Source organism: Euprymna scolopes, chromosome 19, assembly GCF_053919585.1.
Source record: "Euprymna scolopes isolate OS-2025 chromosome 19, ASM5391958v1, whole genome shotgun sequence".
Lineage (NCBI taxonomy): Eukaryota > Metazoa > Mollusca > Cephalopoda > Sepiida > Sepiolidae > Euprymna > Euprymna scolopes.
This window is the reverse complement of record NC_136500.1, coordinates 148,122,243-148,140,935: the sequence shown is the minus strand read 5'-3', so window position 1 is coordinate 148,140,935 and position 18,693 is coordinate 148,122,243. Positions and strand designations below refer to the sequence as shown.

General features: G+C 38.6%; 1 protein-coding gene across 4 annotated transcripts in view; it reads right to left on the bottom strand.

Moving 5' to 3' along the window:
* The window catches only part of LOC145240044 (uncharacterized), a 51,020-nt gene that overhangs the window by 19,669 nt on the left and 12,658 nt on the right, over window positions 1–18,693 (bottom strand). For all 4 annotated transcript variants that reach the window (XM_080103636.1, XM_080103632.1, XM_080103633.1 and 1 more), the window contains one exon: window positions 16,494–16,557. In XM_080103636.1, the coding sequence (XP_079959762.1) occupies window positions 16,494–16,557 (64 nt within the window). The remainder of the gene's footprint in view (window positions 1–16,493; window positions 16,558–18,693) is intronic.

Genomic DNA, 18,693 nt, shown 5'->3' with positions numbered 1-18,693 from the left:
AAAAGATGGTATTATTAATATAAGGTTTGTTAGAGTAAAAAAAAACGTCATCGCAGCTTTAAAAGTTCCATCCTTGTTTTATAGGCATCTCCAAACCTTTGTGTAGAACGTCATCATTATACACATTAAGTAGTGACGTCATCATTTCTTGTGTTTACTATGGAAGATCATTTATGCAGAAATTTATGAATGAATAAAATGTACAATAAAAAGCAATATAATACTTACCTTTTATGAAACGAAGATTTTTAATAATGAACTACACAGATGATAAAATTAATTTTAACCTGCTCTGTTGATAAATTATTTTTTTTTTCAATTTATTGTAGCGGGTCGCATGGTCAACCAAAAACACAGACACAAACATGCAAGAGAAATAATTGTAGTCTTGCAGTAAGAGGTAGAACGAGCGTGAGAGAGAGAGAGAGAGAGGGGGGGATGTAGAGAGCAAGGGAAGTAAAACTCTTTACATAGTGTTGAAGCCGTAGAATCTCATGAATTGCATTGTCACAATAGTGCAAACAGCGAAAAAGTGAAAATCTATGAAGTAAAATAAAAAAAAATACTGGTCGAAGAAACGAAACATGTCCGTTAGTGACGCCATGTTTAAAATTCAGCAAAGCACATGGTCAACCGAACACAAGGATACAAAAACACTTGTGAAATAATTGCAGTGTCGCAGTGAGAGGATAGAGAGAAGAAAAACCTGTTGACATAATGTTGAAGCCATAGAATCTAATGAATCGCCGTCTCACAATAATGTAAATTGTGAAAATTTACGTATAAATGAAAAACGAATAAAGTAAGTAATAAAGAAAAATAGTTGTCGTAGAAACAAAAGAATATGTTCTGTTGATGACGCCATGTTTAAAAATCAGTAACCATTTGTTCATGAAATAAAAAATTGAAATCGGAAATATGATAATTTTAAGTGCTCAGCCAATCAGAATGAGTGAACTACAGCAAGGGAGAATTTATTATTTATGAACAGGGAGATGGAAAGACTACGGTATGTCTACATATCTATTAAGCAGTTACGGGCGATGTAATCAAAGTATCGTAGGAAAACCTAGAATAGGTCTTGGTGTTAACGGGTAGCGGTGGGTACACTGAATATTTAGAGAGAAAAATAGGAACTACTTCCTCTAAAGATGTGATTGTGATGGTGTTGCTCATCAGATGCAATGTAGCATTTTATTATCACGATTGAATGTGTCTGCAAATGTGGTTGAAAGCTACATAAGCTAATAGCCTAGATGTATTTGTATGTAGCATCTGTTGTTGCAAACCTATGATACTTTAGTCCAGAGGAGAATTTATATATATATATATATATATATATATATATATATATATATAAAAAAGGAAGAAAAACGGACCAATTATATTTATATATAAGAAAAAAAGAGAGAAAAACGGACCAATTATATTTCATTTTATTATATATAGATAGAAGAAAAAAAGAAAAAGAAAAACGGACCAATTATATTTCAAAGACTCCCAGAAATAAGCAAATGAAACAAATTAATCAGAATTATTGAAATCGAAATTGAATGATAGTAGAGAAATTTGGAAAAAAAAAATTTGGGATAGTATATCAGTTAGGACCCCCCCCCCCAAATAGAATGTTTCATTTACTTATTAAAATGTTTTGTAAAAAAAGAGGGCACTAAAAATATTTAATATTCCCCTCCTTTTTAAAAATCGAAAAACCAAATACTTCAAGTTTATTTTTCAACTGTGAGAAACCAGTGTACACCCGAATTTGTCTCATTCATATTGGCTTTGAAACCTAATTAATCCAACATGCTGCAAATATGAGCATATGTATCTCTGTAAATTTGTGAATGCTAAGAAAAGCAAATGGCTCTAATCGCTTGCACTCTTTCTTTCTCCACTTTGTTGAAATTGGTTTTGCTCCATATCCCCTAAAGCTAACAACTTTTTAACGCAAAAGATTTTTCAACCAATGGAAATCTTTTCAAACCTCAAAAAGTAATGTGACAAGGACTGTGAACTGGACAACGCCGGGTTGTCTTGCTTGTTGCGACAAGAAGGTATCAGTTCTCTTCAGTGGTCCTTGTAACACGCATTCAGAAGATTTCCTATTGTTGAATCTAACAGTGACGATGATGATGGTGATGATGATAAAAAGAATAAATCTGTTTTCTTAACAGATTATCAAAATGACCCCCTCCCCCCTGCAAGCTGGACCTCAGTTGGGATCATAAAAAGAAGATTGTGAATCTGGAAATGACCACTTGAGTTTTATTTGAGGGGCCACCAGAAAAGCAAGTCAAGTAGGTAAACTGTCGAGTGGTTTTCATTATTGGATTGACCGTGAAATCACTTTGGGAAGAGGGTTAACTATGATGACCGATTCACTTATCCTACCTTATACATATGGTCTTTGGGAAACCCCTCCCACTAGTAATGGTAAAGGGTACAGACAGAAACAAACTAACCCAGTAACATTAACTAACCATGCGGGATCGCAGAAATACCTGGATTAGGACCCAGGCGCAGAGCAAAGCCTCTCAGTGCTGACGGACCCAGTAGATCTTCCCAGATCATCCGTCAATCATCAAACAATTACTGGTTTGCAAACCTAAACTGCTTAAGGAGTAGATAGGCTCTGTCTATCGCCTGGCTTCCATACTCCTTTGTCTATTAGTCGACAGAAACACAAAGTGGTAGATCTTGTTTCTTGTCTAGGGCAATGAACACCGTTTCCCCCACTCCTGACACATCCCACCTCTCAAAACTGGGCACTTGGGAGTGTTTGAGTACCACATATCCCTGTGCAATTAGATTGGGTTGACCTTCTTCTGATGAGTTGAGGGTACTGGATTGACAGTTCCTGGCTGCTGTTTCCGACTGGTAGTACAGGGGCCCTAACTCTTTGGTAGCGCTTAGAGCGGCTGCTCCATCAACAGTTGTATAATATCGGGATGTTTGCAGTGCCATGTCGCGCATAAAAAGGAACCCTGTACTCATGCCTAGTTGAAGAAAGGTCAGCTAATGGTCTACTTGTGATGCATGTGTGATACTCTGCATAACCTCCTGTTCAGCTCCCCTTACCTGAACTGAAACTCTTTAAAAAAATATGATGACAGTACAATCTAAAAATAAGCTTAAACCAGGCTTAGGGTCAAACAAATCCAACTTGCCTCCTCCCTTGAGGCTTGCATTCATGAACATCCGTGGGCTTAGAACTAATTTAGCTGATGTTGAAGCATTTCTCCTAACAAATACCCCGGATATCTTACCACTAAGTGAGACTAACCTACACTCCTCCATTCCCTCTAACTACTTTAACATGCCTGGATATCTCCCACTCTGCTGTAAGGACTCTGACAGACATATGTATGGACTTGGAGTTTACATTCATAATACCCTTCCCTTGACTAGAGAAACAAACCTAGAATCAGACGATCAAGCCTTAGATTTAATATGCAACATTAGCTACTTTTATTTTCTCTACCGCTCTCCCTCGACCCAGGACTGAACATAATAAACAAAGTCTCTGACAGCATAGACACAGCACTCTCCCTCGACACTAGCGCACAAGTACATGCATTTGGTGACTTTAATGTTCACCACAAAAACTGGTTTGGATTCTCTACTTACAAAGACGCAGCTGGCAGCACAACACATAGCTTCTCTATATCTCACTCCCTATCACAAATGGTTACGTTTCCAACCCGTTTCCCTGACCAGCAAGAACAACATGCATCACTTCTAGATCTGTTTCTGACCACAGTTCCCGATGATTGTGTAACGAATGCTGACAGTCGACTTGGGAACACTGATCATGCAGTGATAATGGTTGAAATCGCTCTAAACTCTAGAGCCAAAACTGAAGAACCAGCGCTCAAAACAACGAGATATTATAAAAAGGCTGACTGGGAAGCCATCAGAGACCTTATCAGAGATGCCCCATGGGGAAATATTTTTTTTCTTCCTGCTGAACAGTGTGCAAATGAGACCACTGAATGGTTCAAAACGGCAATTGAAGCACATGTCCACATGCGGAAATTCTATAGTAAGCCCCACTCTCCCCAATGGTTTACTTTGACTTGCGCAACTGCCATTGCTCAAAGGCAGCATGCATACCGCAGATTTAACCGACATAAGTCCAGTTCAAACAGACTGAAGTATATAGAAGCTAGAAATAACGTTAAGAAAGAAATAGCGACAGCTAAGAGAGAATTTACGGAAACCACTAAAAAGCGCATCGAAGCACAAAAACTAGGAACTCGAGACTTCTGGAAAATCTACAACAGTGTAGTAAATAATGGGCAATCAACAATTCCCCCACTAACCAGCAATCATGGCTTTGTTTGCTCAGCAACCGAGAAGGCTAACATGCTTGCCAGTCGGTTTGCCTCAAACTTCACACTGGACCCTCTCAACCACTCTTTACCTGACTTTCCTTTGCGGACAGACGCCATGCTAGACGATCTGAAAATCATCCCTTCTCAGGTGCATGCTATCATAAAAAACCTTGACACTTCAAAAGCATGTGGACCCGATCTCATCCCAGCTGTGCTATTAAAAAAGTGCTCAGCCGAAGTAGCTCCAGTTCTCTCCAAACTCTACAACAAATGCCTTAATGAATCTTGCTTTCCGGGCTGTTGGAAAACTGCTTCTGTGATACCAGTATTCAAGAATTCTGGTGAAAGAACTGACCCAGCAAATTACTGCTCCATTAGCCTCCTCCCACTTTTTGCCAAAATATTTGAGTCCATAATTAACCATGCTCTAGTCCATCACCTTACAGATGCTAAACTTCTGACCGACCAACAATATGGATTTAGACAAGTCCGTTCCACAGCAGACACCCTAACTGTGATCTCTGAACGTATATACCACTCACTGGACAAAGCCGGGGAAGGCAGAGCGGTAGCTCTAGATATATCTAAGGCTTTTGACAGGGTATGGCATGAGGGTCTCCTCAGGAAAATTAGATCATATGGTATCACTGGTAGAATACTAAACATAATTAAATCCTTCTTTGATAAGAGAAAAATCCAGGTTGTCCTCGATGGCCGTACATCTAAACAATATGATATAAATGCGGGAGTGCCCCAAGGTCTATCCTTGGACATCTGTTGTTCCTAATATTTATAAATGACCTCCCTGACAAAATTGCATTTGAGATGGGTATATATGCTGATGACACCACACTCTATAACAGGCACGATAGGAAAACAAATGAACACATATCTAAAGAAATGGCAGAAACACTAGAGGATGACCTTTAATCTGTAGTGGAATGGGGACAAAAATGGATGGTCACGTTCAATGCTGCCAAGACTAAACTAGTTTCCTTCAATAATTACAAGAAACCTTCTATACGACCAATAGCAATGCCCAACGACTCTTTATCTGAGAGTACCTCTTTCAAACTCCTTGGCCTAACGTTGACAGGAAACATGAGTTGGAACAATTACATTGAAAGCATTGGCAGGGCCGCTGCAAGAAAGGTGGGCTCTCTCTACCGTGCTAAAAAATTACTAACACCCGAAAGTATCCTGCACCTCTATAAATCCACCACTCGCCCATGTATGGAGTATTGCTGTCATATTTGGGCTGGTGCATCTGCTACTAGTCTCTTGCTCCTAGACAAGGTTCAAAAGAGAGTCGCCAATCTGATAGGCCCTGAATTGGCATCTAAGCTTCAGCCTCCGTCCCATTTACGAAATGTTGCATCCCTCTGCCTGTTCTACAAGTATTTTACTGGTGAATGCTCTGACAAACTGCAAGCACTTGTGCTCCCACGACGTAAGCACCCCTGACAAACCCGACAGGCAGCTAAATCCCACCCCCACACAGTAGAGATCCCTAGATGTAAAAGATATTTCTACTCCAGTAGTTTCTTCCCCGGAACCACTAGACTTTGGAATTCCATTCCAGGTCCCTGCTTCCCCAACTGTACTGACGTGCAGAAGTTCAAGTGTAACATGAACAGACATCTTGCTGCCCAAATCCCCACATAGTACCCCAGTAGATGTTGCCCCTGATAGTAGCCCCCTACACTAAAGTGGTAATTTGCCTTGTTTGGGGTGAAATTTTAATAATAATAAAAAAAAAAGACAGACAGACAGAGGCAGAGAAAGAGAGAGAAAGAAAGACAAAGCCCCAAATAGAAAGGGGGGCATAAACTAGAAGTTATAGAGAGAATATAAAGACATGTTGGGGAGAATTCGTTGGTGAGCAAAGTTCGTTGATGACCCGGCCATCAGACGTCGTCCGACGGCCTGGCTGAAAAGAATTAATTTAGACCATTATAATCCTGCACCCAGAAGTCAGTCTGATTTACCAAGCTTCTGAAGGCTCCTAGCTCATGTCCTTACTGAGACTATACCTGTAACAAAGTTGAATAATTAATGTTACTAAAAAGACTTTGTGATTTCTTTTGTTGTTTGCCTGGGGTTGTGAAATGAATTCTTCGCTAGACCGATGTTTCAAGATGCAGCAGAGGAGAGTGACGCACCTCCCTGTGAAAGAGGACCTCCCCCTTAACGTCTAGCATCAGACGACCAGCCGAAGTACCCTTGTGATAATGTTACCGACCAGCCATCATGAGAGCAGAACTGCCACATGAACTTAGGGTTATGCATGAGTTGCGTGTTCAAGTAGAAAAGCGATCAGCCAGAGTCTGGCATAGATATTAAGGTCCTAACCACTAGATGAAGAAAAGATGAAGACAGAGATAAAAACTAAACGATCAAGCCACGACAGAGAGTTATGAATAAGTCTTCGCCAGTTTAAAGACTTTTAAGTCACAAGGAGTTGGAGAGTTAAATGTTCTCAAAAGCTTTTGAAAAGTTTTGAAGAAGATTAAAAGTCGTTGGAAACTTGAAGGGTCCAGACACAAAGTTATTGACAAGGTTAATGAATTTTATTCTATTTTATTTTTTAAAAATGTAGCTCCAAGCCGTCGGGAGTGGGGTTACCTTTAAGGTGCGGTCCAACTCTGCTCCCGGCAACAGGCGATGCAGCCCATAGGGTTATAGTAACACCTATTGTTACATGAAAGGGCTGTCCCCTTCTCATATAAGTAAGAAGACATACTAGACATGCAAATGATATTAGGATAAGGCTAGAACCGAATCCTGTAAGCAAGTGTTAAAAATAATAGATAATGGAATGCTAGAAATTCAGTCCATTGTTAATTCTATTAGAAATAGTTAAATATTGTTTATGTCGGAAAAAGAGTCGATGTCCATTCTTTTAGAAATCTGGATATTAAATATGTCAGTTAAATGAATGGACAATGCAAGTTAAAATATATTGTTTAAAAAGAGGTTAGAATTAGATTGAGGATTCTTTTGTTTGCCAAAAGTGTGTTTGGACAATCATTTGTAAATCCACGTGAAGTAGTCACGTTGGTAAACACACTTCTGACGTCATAAACAAAGGAGGTTCCTCAATATAGGAATCTGAGGGGTCGAAGTAACAGATTGAATGAGGATGAGATATTCAGAGCAGATCATACACGGTGATAGTCAGTTAGAGAGGAGAGCTCGTTAGAAGCGAAGGGTGGAAAATAGATGATGTAAATCAAAGTTTGAATTTGTGACGTCACCGATCGGTCGATTGAAGAATAAAGAAACCAACTATGTTTGTAACTGTTGTCTCGTGTCGTCATTCGTTACAACAAATGTGTTTTTATCATCATCTTGTGACGAACTCTTGTTACAACCCTTCTAAGTATTATGCATCCTTCCCTTCTCTGTGTTAAAAACTGTTGCATCATATCTCTCGGTCCGTATTAATATGACATAGTTAAGAAAATCAGTTTTAAAGAAATGTCACCATCTTTGTATTACAATGAGGTATTAAAAACAACAAATTGGTGGAGACCACTAGACCAACGAGTTAAATGAGCTGGAACAAAGGAAACAGGGAATAGATCAGACGATTCTGAAGAATACATGCCATAATATTATTTATAGAAAAGACTGAGACTAGCAATATCACGTCTGTGAGAGGGAGGTTACAGAGAAGAAAGGATCGGGCCAATTAAATTACAGGTAGAGGTTCGACCATTTGTCTAAGAATAAGTACACCTTTAAGGTCATTCCCCATAAATAACTAAAAAGAATTAGTCTAAAAAATATTTGAATTGCAACAATTATTTAATTCATTCACCGTCACATAACAAGGAGAGAATTCGAATACCTACTAAATACTGTCCTAAGCTTCAGAGGTTTGTCAGGACAACCTGGTATGGGATTACTTCTCTCTATAAGTAAACCCTGATCAAATATCCAAAACTAGCAAAAGATATGAGCGCTTCACACGGGACTTTGCTGTATGCTCTGGTACCCACTTCATGGGCACCCTTCAATATAACAACAAGAACAAGGTTATATGAATCAACTGAACTGTCCTTGAAGTACAGGTGGGAGGGGAGATTTAAAATGTAAAATACTTAGCCGGATAATACGTGCGATATCCAGTGAGAAAGATAGTTTTTCCAAAGGAAATAATAGTCCAATTTCTAAAGGTTTTGAAAAGTTACTAGGTGGCAATATATTCTGAATATAAATCCGCATTTCTTGCTTGTGTTTTCATCGATATCAGGGTGTCTCTCTATTTTGTCGACAAGTAATTTCGTGGCAGATCGGGAGATCAGTACCTCCACTTCCCATTGCCTTAAACAGGATTAACCTTGTTTACGTTTCCAGTAAATACTTCTGCAAGCTCTTCTTTGATGAATAGTTCTCTATGGAATATCAGAAGATCTCTTCTTTTGTGTCTCAGTGAAATGTGGCGACAACGTTTTTGGTATCCTTGTGTCACACAATATTAATTTTTTGCACCACTGTGCAAGGTGGTCAAGTCTGCATTCAATTCGTCCTTCTCTGCCATTCCAGCTCTATGGATTGGTTTGGACACATTGTAAATGAGTAGTTTATACCATGGATTCGATCGCAGCACAGCCTTCACTTTAGGCCATCTGTGTATCGAATGAATTTCACCACGTGCTTAGTTTTTACGCAAAAACATTCCTTGAATTAGTTTATAATTCTGTAATAGAAATCATCACTCTCGCAAACGACCTCGTGTTTGCTTAGCGTGTAAAATGCCAGCAGAAAATGTAGAAAAGAAAAGACAAGAATAATTTTGTACGTTGCTCATTGGTGAACGTATGCCATTAATTGGTAATTGTTAAATGGGACGAACTCTAAATCATGGTAGTGGAGCAGTATATTTTTGTCGGATAGCTTAGAACGAGAACGCACAGTGGAAGATAATATCAAATACACGAGGATTTATTATAAGCTGAGGAAAGAAAGGAAAAAGACTTTCGTGCGTTGAATCGACAAGAGGACGGTTTTACACTGCCATTTTTTTTTTGTGTGTTTTGTTCCCTTTCTATTTTATAAAAGTTTTTTTTAACTAACTCCTGAATTCACTGAAATCCAACTATGAACTTTAAAGCAAATAGGTTATATTATAAAAATTAAAACAATTACAAAGAATCACAACGGTTATTTGTTTAGTATCACGAAGATATTTTTATCAAAGATATCTCAAAGATACTCAAACTTGTGTGCACCATTCCTAGCTAGGGGAGTTTAAGAAGAGCCGCACTTTAACCTTAACCTTTGACCTTGAAAAATGATGTGCACTATTCCTAGGTCAGGGACCATGATCATGTCAGGTTTGGTCATGATCGATACAATGGTGTGCACTGTAGGAGATTATACAGGGTGTTCAAAAAAATTTGACGTCATTTTGCAGGTCAATAAGTTTGCCAATTTTCGTTGAAATGACCTTAAATTTTCACAGCTTGTATAGAAACACACACAAGCAGCGCTCATATTGAACATTTGTGAAAATTATGGAATCAGTCATAGAATCTACAAATCTTTGTTTTTTTTAATCTTTTCAACAAATAAAACTTATGATGTTCAACATAAAGTTTGTGCAGTTTCATTAAGATACACTGAGTTGTTTATGAGATATTGGTATTTATAATGACGTCAAATTTTTGGGACATGCTGTATATACATAGGCTACGACCTTGACCTTTGACCGTAACCTTGAAAAATGGTGTGCACCATCTCTAGGTAGGGCGGTCCAGTGGTGTGGGTTGTAGGAGGGTTGTACACAGACACACACACACACACACGAACGCTACTACTTTATATATATATATAGATAACAGTATCCAAAGTCCAAGTAAGATATGGCTACACAATGATCACTCCACCAGACTAGATGAATTCTTGTTCTGGAATTCCACAAAACTAAGAGACGATAAGACATATATACTATAAGGAAGTAATTAAGGAGATGAAAAATGTTCTCTAATTCTTAATTAGCTCAACATCTGAGCGATAAAGGAAAACTTTAACTGAATGCTCGATTTCAATGTAGCAACTGTTAGCTCTAAGGAAGGGCCACTTGATTTCTAGGAATTACATGGAATAAAGTAAGAACACACACACACACACACATATATATATATATATATATATATAGCAAAAATGGTAATTAGTAAAAACCTGAAGAGAGTGCTCAATACTATTGCAGAGCAAATATACGTTTTATTTTTTTTTATTACTGTTTTATCTGTTTAGTTACACATGTTTCGGTTGCCGGACCATATCTACGATCCAGCAGCCTCGACAGACCTTACAGAAAAAGTAAGGTCTGTCGAGTCTGCTGGATCATAGATATGGTCCGGCAACCGAAACATGTGTAACTATACAGATAAAACAGTAATAAAAAAATAAAACATATATGTTAACTCTACCCAGTTGTGTCCCTTGAACACTCTTCACAACAGAGAGTTAACTTCCCTACCGGCGACGGTGTAAACGGGACTTTTCAAAATATGGCGCGACCTGTACGCACGTGTTGAATAAACCCTCCTCAACCCTACTCCCGTTATCTGTGTTTATTTGCTTCTACATTGGTAGCAGAGCGTATCAAAACTAACAAACAAAAAAAACATGGCCTCTAAATACATTCCCCTACCAACGTTAAACACGGAAAAATATAATTCCTGGAAGAAAGAAATGCGCATATGGGAACTAGCTACTACTTTAGATGAAAGAAAACGGGCCCCCGTCGTGCTTTTGTCCTTGGAAGGAAAAGCGAGAGAGACGCTGCTTGAATTGGATATCACTTTACTCAATGCCGAAAACGGAATGGAGATAGTATATCAAAAGTTGGACACCCTCTTTTTAGAAGACGCAAACCAGGCAGCATTTAGGGCATACGAGGCATTCGAAAGTCACCGAAGAAAGAGCGGCATGGCAATAGATACATTTCTAATTGAATTTGAACGCCACATTGCCAAATTGAAAGAATTCAACATAATTCTTCCCGAGCCGGTCCTAGCGTTCAGAGCTCTCAAAAGCGCCAACCTCACCCCCGAAAACGAACGCTTAATAAAAGCCACCGTTCGAGAACTAACACTCGGAGAAATGTCTAAACAATTAAAAAAAATTCTTAATGACTTTGAAACTCATTCACCGCCGAAAACTCCTCCGGTTGCTATGAAAACCGAATCTGACATTATTTTCACCACTGACGAAACTGAAAACACCTACTACACCAGTAGTCGTGGTCGAGGCCGCCGCCACGGTGATAAAACAGCCAGTCTCACCAGTCGTGGGGCTGGCAGATGGGGTAGGGGTCGCAACCAAAATTCAACCCACTACAACAACAACAACATCAAAAGAAATTCAAACCACAAGGTTGAAAGCGACAGCAGCAGCAGCGGTGTTTGTTTCAAGTGTGGGTGTAAATACCACTGGATTCGCGACTGTCCGTATGATGAAATTGACAAGACCGACAAAGGAGGCCACTTGCTCGTTTCCAACATCGTCCTCATGAACGAGCGTGAAGAATATGGCAGCACCAGCACGTTTTTGGGAGAAACGCTCGGATCCGCTGTCTGGGATAGTGGTGCGTCTGGGACAGTTTGTGGAAGAAAATGGTTTGAGTGTTTTCTAGAAACCCTGCCAGAAAAACAAAAAATAAAAGTTCAAGATGGAAGGAAAAGCTACAAATTTGGTGATGGGAACACCATTAAATCTACTCACACAGCAACTTTACCATATGTCATTGCTGGCATTGAAGTCAGTATTATCACTGACGTGGTGGACGCCGAAATACCGCTTTTACTGAGCAAAAAGTCGATGAAAAGAGCCGGCACAAGCCTCAATTTCGAGAACGACAGTGTCACCATGTTTGGAAAAAAAATCCCACTGCAATGTACTTCTTCAGGGCACTACCACATTCCCATAACAAGACCTACACCAGACCGAGGTAAGTTCAAACATATTTTGTTTACCAAAGAAATTTCCAACAAAAATAGGCAAGAAAAAATAAAAATCGCCACCAAACTTCATAGACAATTTAGTCACCCTAGCGGTAAAAAGCTATGTGACTTAGTCAGGAGCACCGGAATGAAAGACAAGCAATTCATTAAGATACTTCAGGAAATTCCCAATTCTTGTGAAATTTGCATGAGATACAAAAGGGTTGAACCCAGACCTGTCGTGGGGTTATCACTGGGAACATATTTTAATGAGAGCATTGCCATGGACATAAAAGAAATTAATGGTAACAAAGTATTACACCTTATTGATCATGGTACTAGGTACAGTGTTGCAGCTAAAATTCCGGGTAAAGAGAGCTCCGATATTATTAATACTATTTTCAAAAATTGGATTACATTTTTTGGTACCCCTGGATTTATTCTCACTGACAATGGCAGAGAATTCAGCAACCAGGCGTTTAGGGACATGGCACAAAATATGAATATCGTCGTTCGTACCACTGCTGCTGAAAGCCCATGGAGTAATGGGCTAAATGAAAGGCACAATGGGATTTTAGGGGAAATGGTGAAGAAAACCCTAGAAGAAACAAATTGCAGTTTCGAGGTGGCTCTCGCGTGGGCAGTAAGTGCCAAAAATACACTTCAAAGTGTCCATGGATATAGTCCCAACCAACTCGTTTTTGGCAGAAATCCCAACCTACCTGGTTTTCTTAATGACAAACTCCCTGCACTAGAAGGTGTCTCTACCAGTGAAATTGTGGCAAATAATCTTAACGCTATGCATGCTGCCAGGAAACACTTCATAGCGAGTGAATCTTCAGAAAAGCTTAGACGAGCTCTCCGCCACCAAGTTAGAACAGGTATCACCCAATCCTATAAAAATGGAGATGCTGTTCTTTACAAAAGGAACTTGTGTGATAGGTGGCTTGGCCCTGGGACAGTCATAGGGTGTGAAAACAAACAGGTGCTTGTCAAGCATGGCGGCACCTATGTTAGAGTACATCCGTCTCGTTTAACTTTCTACCCCGAAACATACCAGACTCACAATGAGGGCAACAACGAGGAATTGAGCACCCAACAAGAGTCTGAAGGATCCCCAAGAGTGTCAAACTTCGAAGAGAACATTTTAGAAGAAAATTTAGAAATGGCAGACAACACTGAACAACGCCCTACTATGGAGACTCAAGACATAACCAATAAATGCGACACCACCACCAGGAAAGTCAAACTTCCCAAACCTGGACAAATCATAAAATGCAAGCTTGCCAACGACACAGAATCAGACTGGAAGAAGTTAAATGTCATAAGTAGAGCAGGCAAAGCCACTGGCAGAAATAAACATTTGATGAATGTAGTTATGGAACCGGGTGAAGCATTTTGGTTGGACTTTGAACATGGAGTTTCCGATTGGCAAGCTGATGAGACTGAAGAAAATGAAGAGCACCATGATTCCTGCACTGAGGAAGAAGTAATGATCACCTCTGCTGACGATAGCCTGGAACTAGAGGAAGCTAAACAAAAGGAACTTCAGAGCTGGGATAAAAATAAAGTCTATGTTCAAGTACTGGATCAGGGCCAACCAAAAATCTCCACCAGATGGATTTACACAAGCAAAAATTCCCAAACATTCAAGGCCAGACTTGTCGCCCGAGGTTTTCAGGATAAAGATGCTGAGAATCTAAGAAATGATTCTCCCACATGCTCCAAAGAAGGTTTACGTGTAGCATTAGCTATAATGGCATCCAACCATTGGGTATGTAAATCCATGGATATCAAAACAGCATTTCTGCAAAGCAAGAAGTTGGAAAGACTGGTTTATCTGAATCCTCCCAAAGAAGCTAATGTACCCCAAGGCTATATTTGGAAACTCTCCAAATGTGTATATGGCCTGACCGATGCCTCTAGGTCCTGGTATCTCACACTCAGGGAGGAATTGATGAAGTCAGGAGCTATAACTTCAAAATATGATCAGGCTATATTTACATGGCATTTCGAAAACAAATTGCAAGGGATAATTGCTACCCATGTGGATGATTTTTGCTTTGCAGGGTCAGAGATTTTTCATAGAAAAGTTATTGACAAAATCCATCAAATATTTGCAGTTAAATCTGAAGAAACTGCAGAGTTTCAGTACATAGGATTAGACATTAAACAGAATAGGGAAAATATTAAACTTGGACAGAATGAGTACGTAAAGAAATTGAAATATATCCCAGTGGAAAATGGCAGGAATATTAATGACAAAATATCCACAGCGGAAATTTCTGAAATCAGGCAAGTTATCGGCCAACTTAACTGGCTGGCTACCCAGACCAGACCTGATCTCAGCTACGATATCAGTGCATTAAGCTCCATCCTCAAACAAAGTAATGTGGAATGTATAAAACATGCCAATAGAGTAGTAAAGAAAGCCAAGAAAGAAAAATCCCAGGTAGATATTCCTGACTTAGGAGATCTCAGTCATCTCAAGATTATTGCCTACAGTGATGCCTCATTCGCCAACCTGACAGACGGAGGATCTCAAGGTGGTTACATAATCTTTTTAGTTGGCAATAACCACAAATATACACCAATAACCTGGCAGTCCAAGCGCATTAGAAGAGTGGTCAAAAGCACACTGGCTGCTGAAACCCTAGCCATGGTTGACATGTCGGAGGCCTGTCTGTTTTATAGGAAACTACTATTAGAAATACTGCAATTGAAGGATGAACCCGAAAATATAAAAATAATCTGCAAAACTGACAATTCCTGTCTCTTTGACTCTGTGCATTCATCCACCCAAATACTAGATAAAAGGCTTCGTATTGAGATGGCTATTTTGAGAGAAATGCTGGAAAGAAAAGAAATAGCAGAGTTCTCTTGGATACCCACCAATGGACAGGTAGCTGATTGCTTAACCAAGAAGGGAGTCCCTTCATTTAAGATACTTGAGTTCGTATCTGAACCCAAAGAAACGGATATTTAAAAATAATTTTTTTTTTCTTTCTTTTCTTTCTTTTTCAGTGGTCATCTAGAAGACAAGAAAAAGGGGGAAGTATTGTTAACTCTACCCAGTTGTGTCCCTTGAACACTCTTCACAACAGAGAGTTAACTTCCCTACTGGCGACGGTGTAAACGGGACTTTTCGAAAAATATGGCGCGACCTGTACGCACGTGTTGAATAAACCCTCCTCAACCCTACTCCCGTTATCTGTGTTTATTTGCTTCTACAATATATATATATATATATAGTGAGTCTGGAAGTTAAGATTGTGAAAAAATTTTGATGATGACCTATTACGTTGAAATATTAATTTGAAACAAATGCTTCACAAAATATTGCATTGTAATTTGGTTTATAAACTTATATCGCATGTATTTCATTTTAAAGCGAGTCTGTTTTTCGAATCTTTGTCGTTAATAGTTTTCCTCCTACAAAATCCATATTTGATTTGCCAGTCTTTTTTTTTTTTTTTGTGGAGCATCGGTATTACCATCAATATGGTGATTTCTTCAAATGGACACAGTAACTGGAAAATGTTTTGAACAAGTCCGCATTGATAAGGTAGGAATCTTATTATCAACAGCATATATTACAAGAGATTTTCATTGTTCTAAATTTCTTTTTAGCATATAATATGCAGAATTCCGCCATTACGTCTTGAATGAGTTTATATTTTTCCAAATTAAGCTGATCCTATTTTCAGTTAATTTGCTAATTGCTAATGAAGAGTGATTAAAGTGAGAGACTATATTTTCTCTGGCAGATAAATGTCCCTGCTATTTGGGTTCCGTGACCAATCAGCTTGTAGGGTGCATTAATTTCACCTGTTTCCTAAAGAGTTTCTGCAGTCTCTTTTGGAATGAAATCATGTTTGGTCAGCCTGTGACATAGTGTGGACAGTTCAAAGTTTTTTAGTTTCAAATATTTTGAATTAACACGTTCCTGTGAAAACTTATTTGCCTTTGGAAGTAATGAAGAAAACGAACCCAAACAAAGTCGAAAAAAAAAAAGAGGGTAATTTATTTGAGCCATTTGCTTTTTAACGCTTGTCTGAAGCATGTCTCAGTGTTGCTACAGATTCTTGATGCATTCAGGGTCGCTCCTGTGAAAGAAACCGAAGATTATTCTAGACTTCAAAATGGAGGAAGCTTGAATGCTTACTTTTTGTAGAATCGGAGATACAAAAAAGAATCTTACTTGGTATTAAAAATGACGTTGACTGTCGGACGACTGCAGCAGTTGTTGTAGTCGATTCTGTGCTCTGAAAGAGAAAAATCATTATTTTTCAACTCTTTTTTTCTCATTGAAATGATGTATATTAATATGTCTATCAGATAGGGAAGGGTCCGATCATGACTTTGTAAAGAGAAGGCCGTTCCATTGGATCTCATTTTTCTACTGATGTCACAGTGGATGATGCTCAGCAAATAAACAAGAAGCTCTGACAGGAGCGGATTGAACCGCCAGCCCCCAGAACTGAATTTTGTGTTCTGTCTTGAAAATCCTGGAAAAAAAACTGATTTTATTATTTTTATTTTTTTATTGCGGACTATTATTCTCATCTTTTCTTAGTTGTTTCATGACGTTTCGGCCAATTATTCCTCTGGCCTTCGCCAGGCGGTAACCGCGATGGATAGGAACTCTGAATCTCCTGACTGCATTCACTGCCTTCCATAATTGTTGTCATCTCACCACATTTTGGCCAAGTAAGCCTCTGGTCGGCTTCGGGTAGGATTGAAACTGCTATCTTCAAACAATTCTAACCTGGAACCGTAAAGATTCAACGTCTCTATCAATGAAGGCCAGAGGAATAGTTGGCCGAAACATTGTAAGACAACTAAGAAAAGATGAGGATAATAGTCCGCAATAAATAAAATTAATAAATAATACTCATCCCAATGAATTCCAATTAAAAATAATATAAAACTGATTTTGTTGTTAGGCTTTAAAAAAGTTTCTAAGTTTGTGTCTGCATACTATTTTCACGTAGACATGTTTTGGGGGTTGTAATGATTTCTGGTGATTGGAAAATATTTTGAGTTCACACGTTTCTGTGAAAACTTACTTGCTTTAGGAAGTGAGGAAAAAAGCAAATCTAAATAAAGCAGAATAAAAAAGAGGGTAAGCAATTAGAGCCATTTGGTTTTTAACGTTTGTAGGAACCACTTTGTGATTCAACTGCCACATTATAGAAAAATACATTTTTTTTTCTTTTTAACAACAGGATTCAACGCTAAAGAAAAGGAAATGGCTATTCAGAATGAAATATTAATATTTTAGGATGAAAGCTATATAGGTCTGAAGTCAAAAATCAGTCCGGTTTAATTTTATGTGTTAAAAAAAGTTCAAGTATTGTGGAAAACTGTTGCACTTTAGACTTTGTTTTTAATGCTATTATTTGAAATTGTTGATTGTTATGAATTCACTTTTCAAACAAAATTCGTATTATTTAGATTTTTCGGACTATTGTTCTCATCTCATTACGTTTCAGTGGATGTAACGTTCAACCTTCTTCAGGTGTAGCTTGTTGAACTGGGGACTCTTTCTACCAATCTCAGGAATCTGCATGGAATTTTGAATGGAACCCTTTATTTAATCCACAGGGGTAGTTGGTATTTATTTGCTTCCCCACGAAAGCAAAATGTGACACAAGGTCGTTTTTAATGTAGGGGAAAACCAGCTCCCCAAATGGGGCATTCTGGAAGTAGGCAAAAATAAAAATTGCCTTAATATAGAAGGATTTCTCCCTCTCCACTGACTAAGGACAAATTAACTTGAGTGTAGCATCAGAACAGATACTATACTCTGATCCTGACCTGTAGTATGCTCTCTATCATCGACTGTACTGAGAATTGAACTTTTAACCTCCAGAAGAGTGTAAGTTTATAATTGAATTTTATCAAGTACTTTATCCACTATGCCAAGAGTCCTTGTGACGCTCAAAATTCAATTATGAACTAGTTAGGACTTTTACCCAGTTATGACTGATGTATCAACCTGCAGAAGTGTAAATGTAATGTGAACAGACATCTCGCTGCTCAACTCCTCACAGTCCATTGTTTGGCGTGACCCCAAAATTGTAGCCCCTGATGTCCGAGTGACAATATACCTTGTTTGGGGAGAAAAAGTGTAAAGTGCGACAGAACATTACCATAGTTGATCAATCAAAGAGTATATTAAGCATTGTGATAGTGTATGGAAGTGACATTTGGTCAGTAAGGATTGAGGACATGCGTTGCATGAGGAGAAATGATATGATAGATGTGTAATTCAAATATTAAAAACTGGCTTAAATCTGATGACCTCAGAGGAAGATTAAATCTGGTCAGTATAGAAAGCTATGTGCAAAAGGGTACACTTCGATGGTATACCCATTCAAAGAATAAATTAGAGTTCT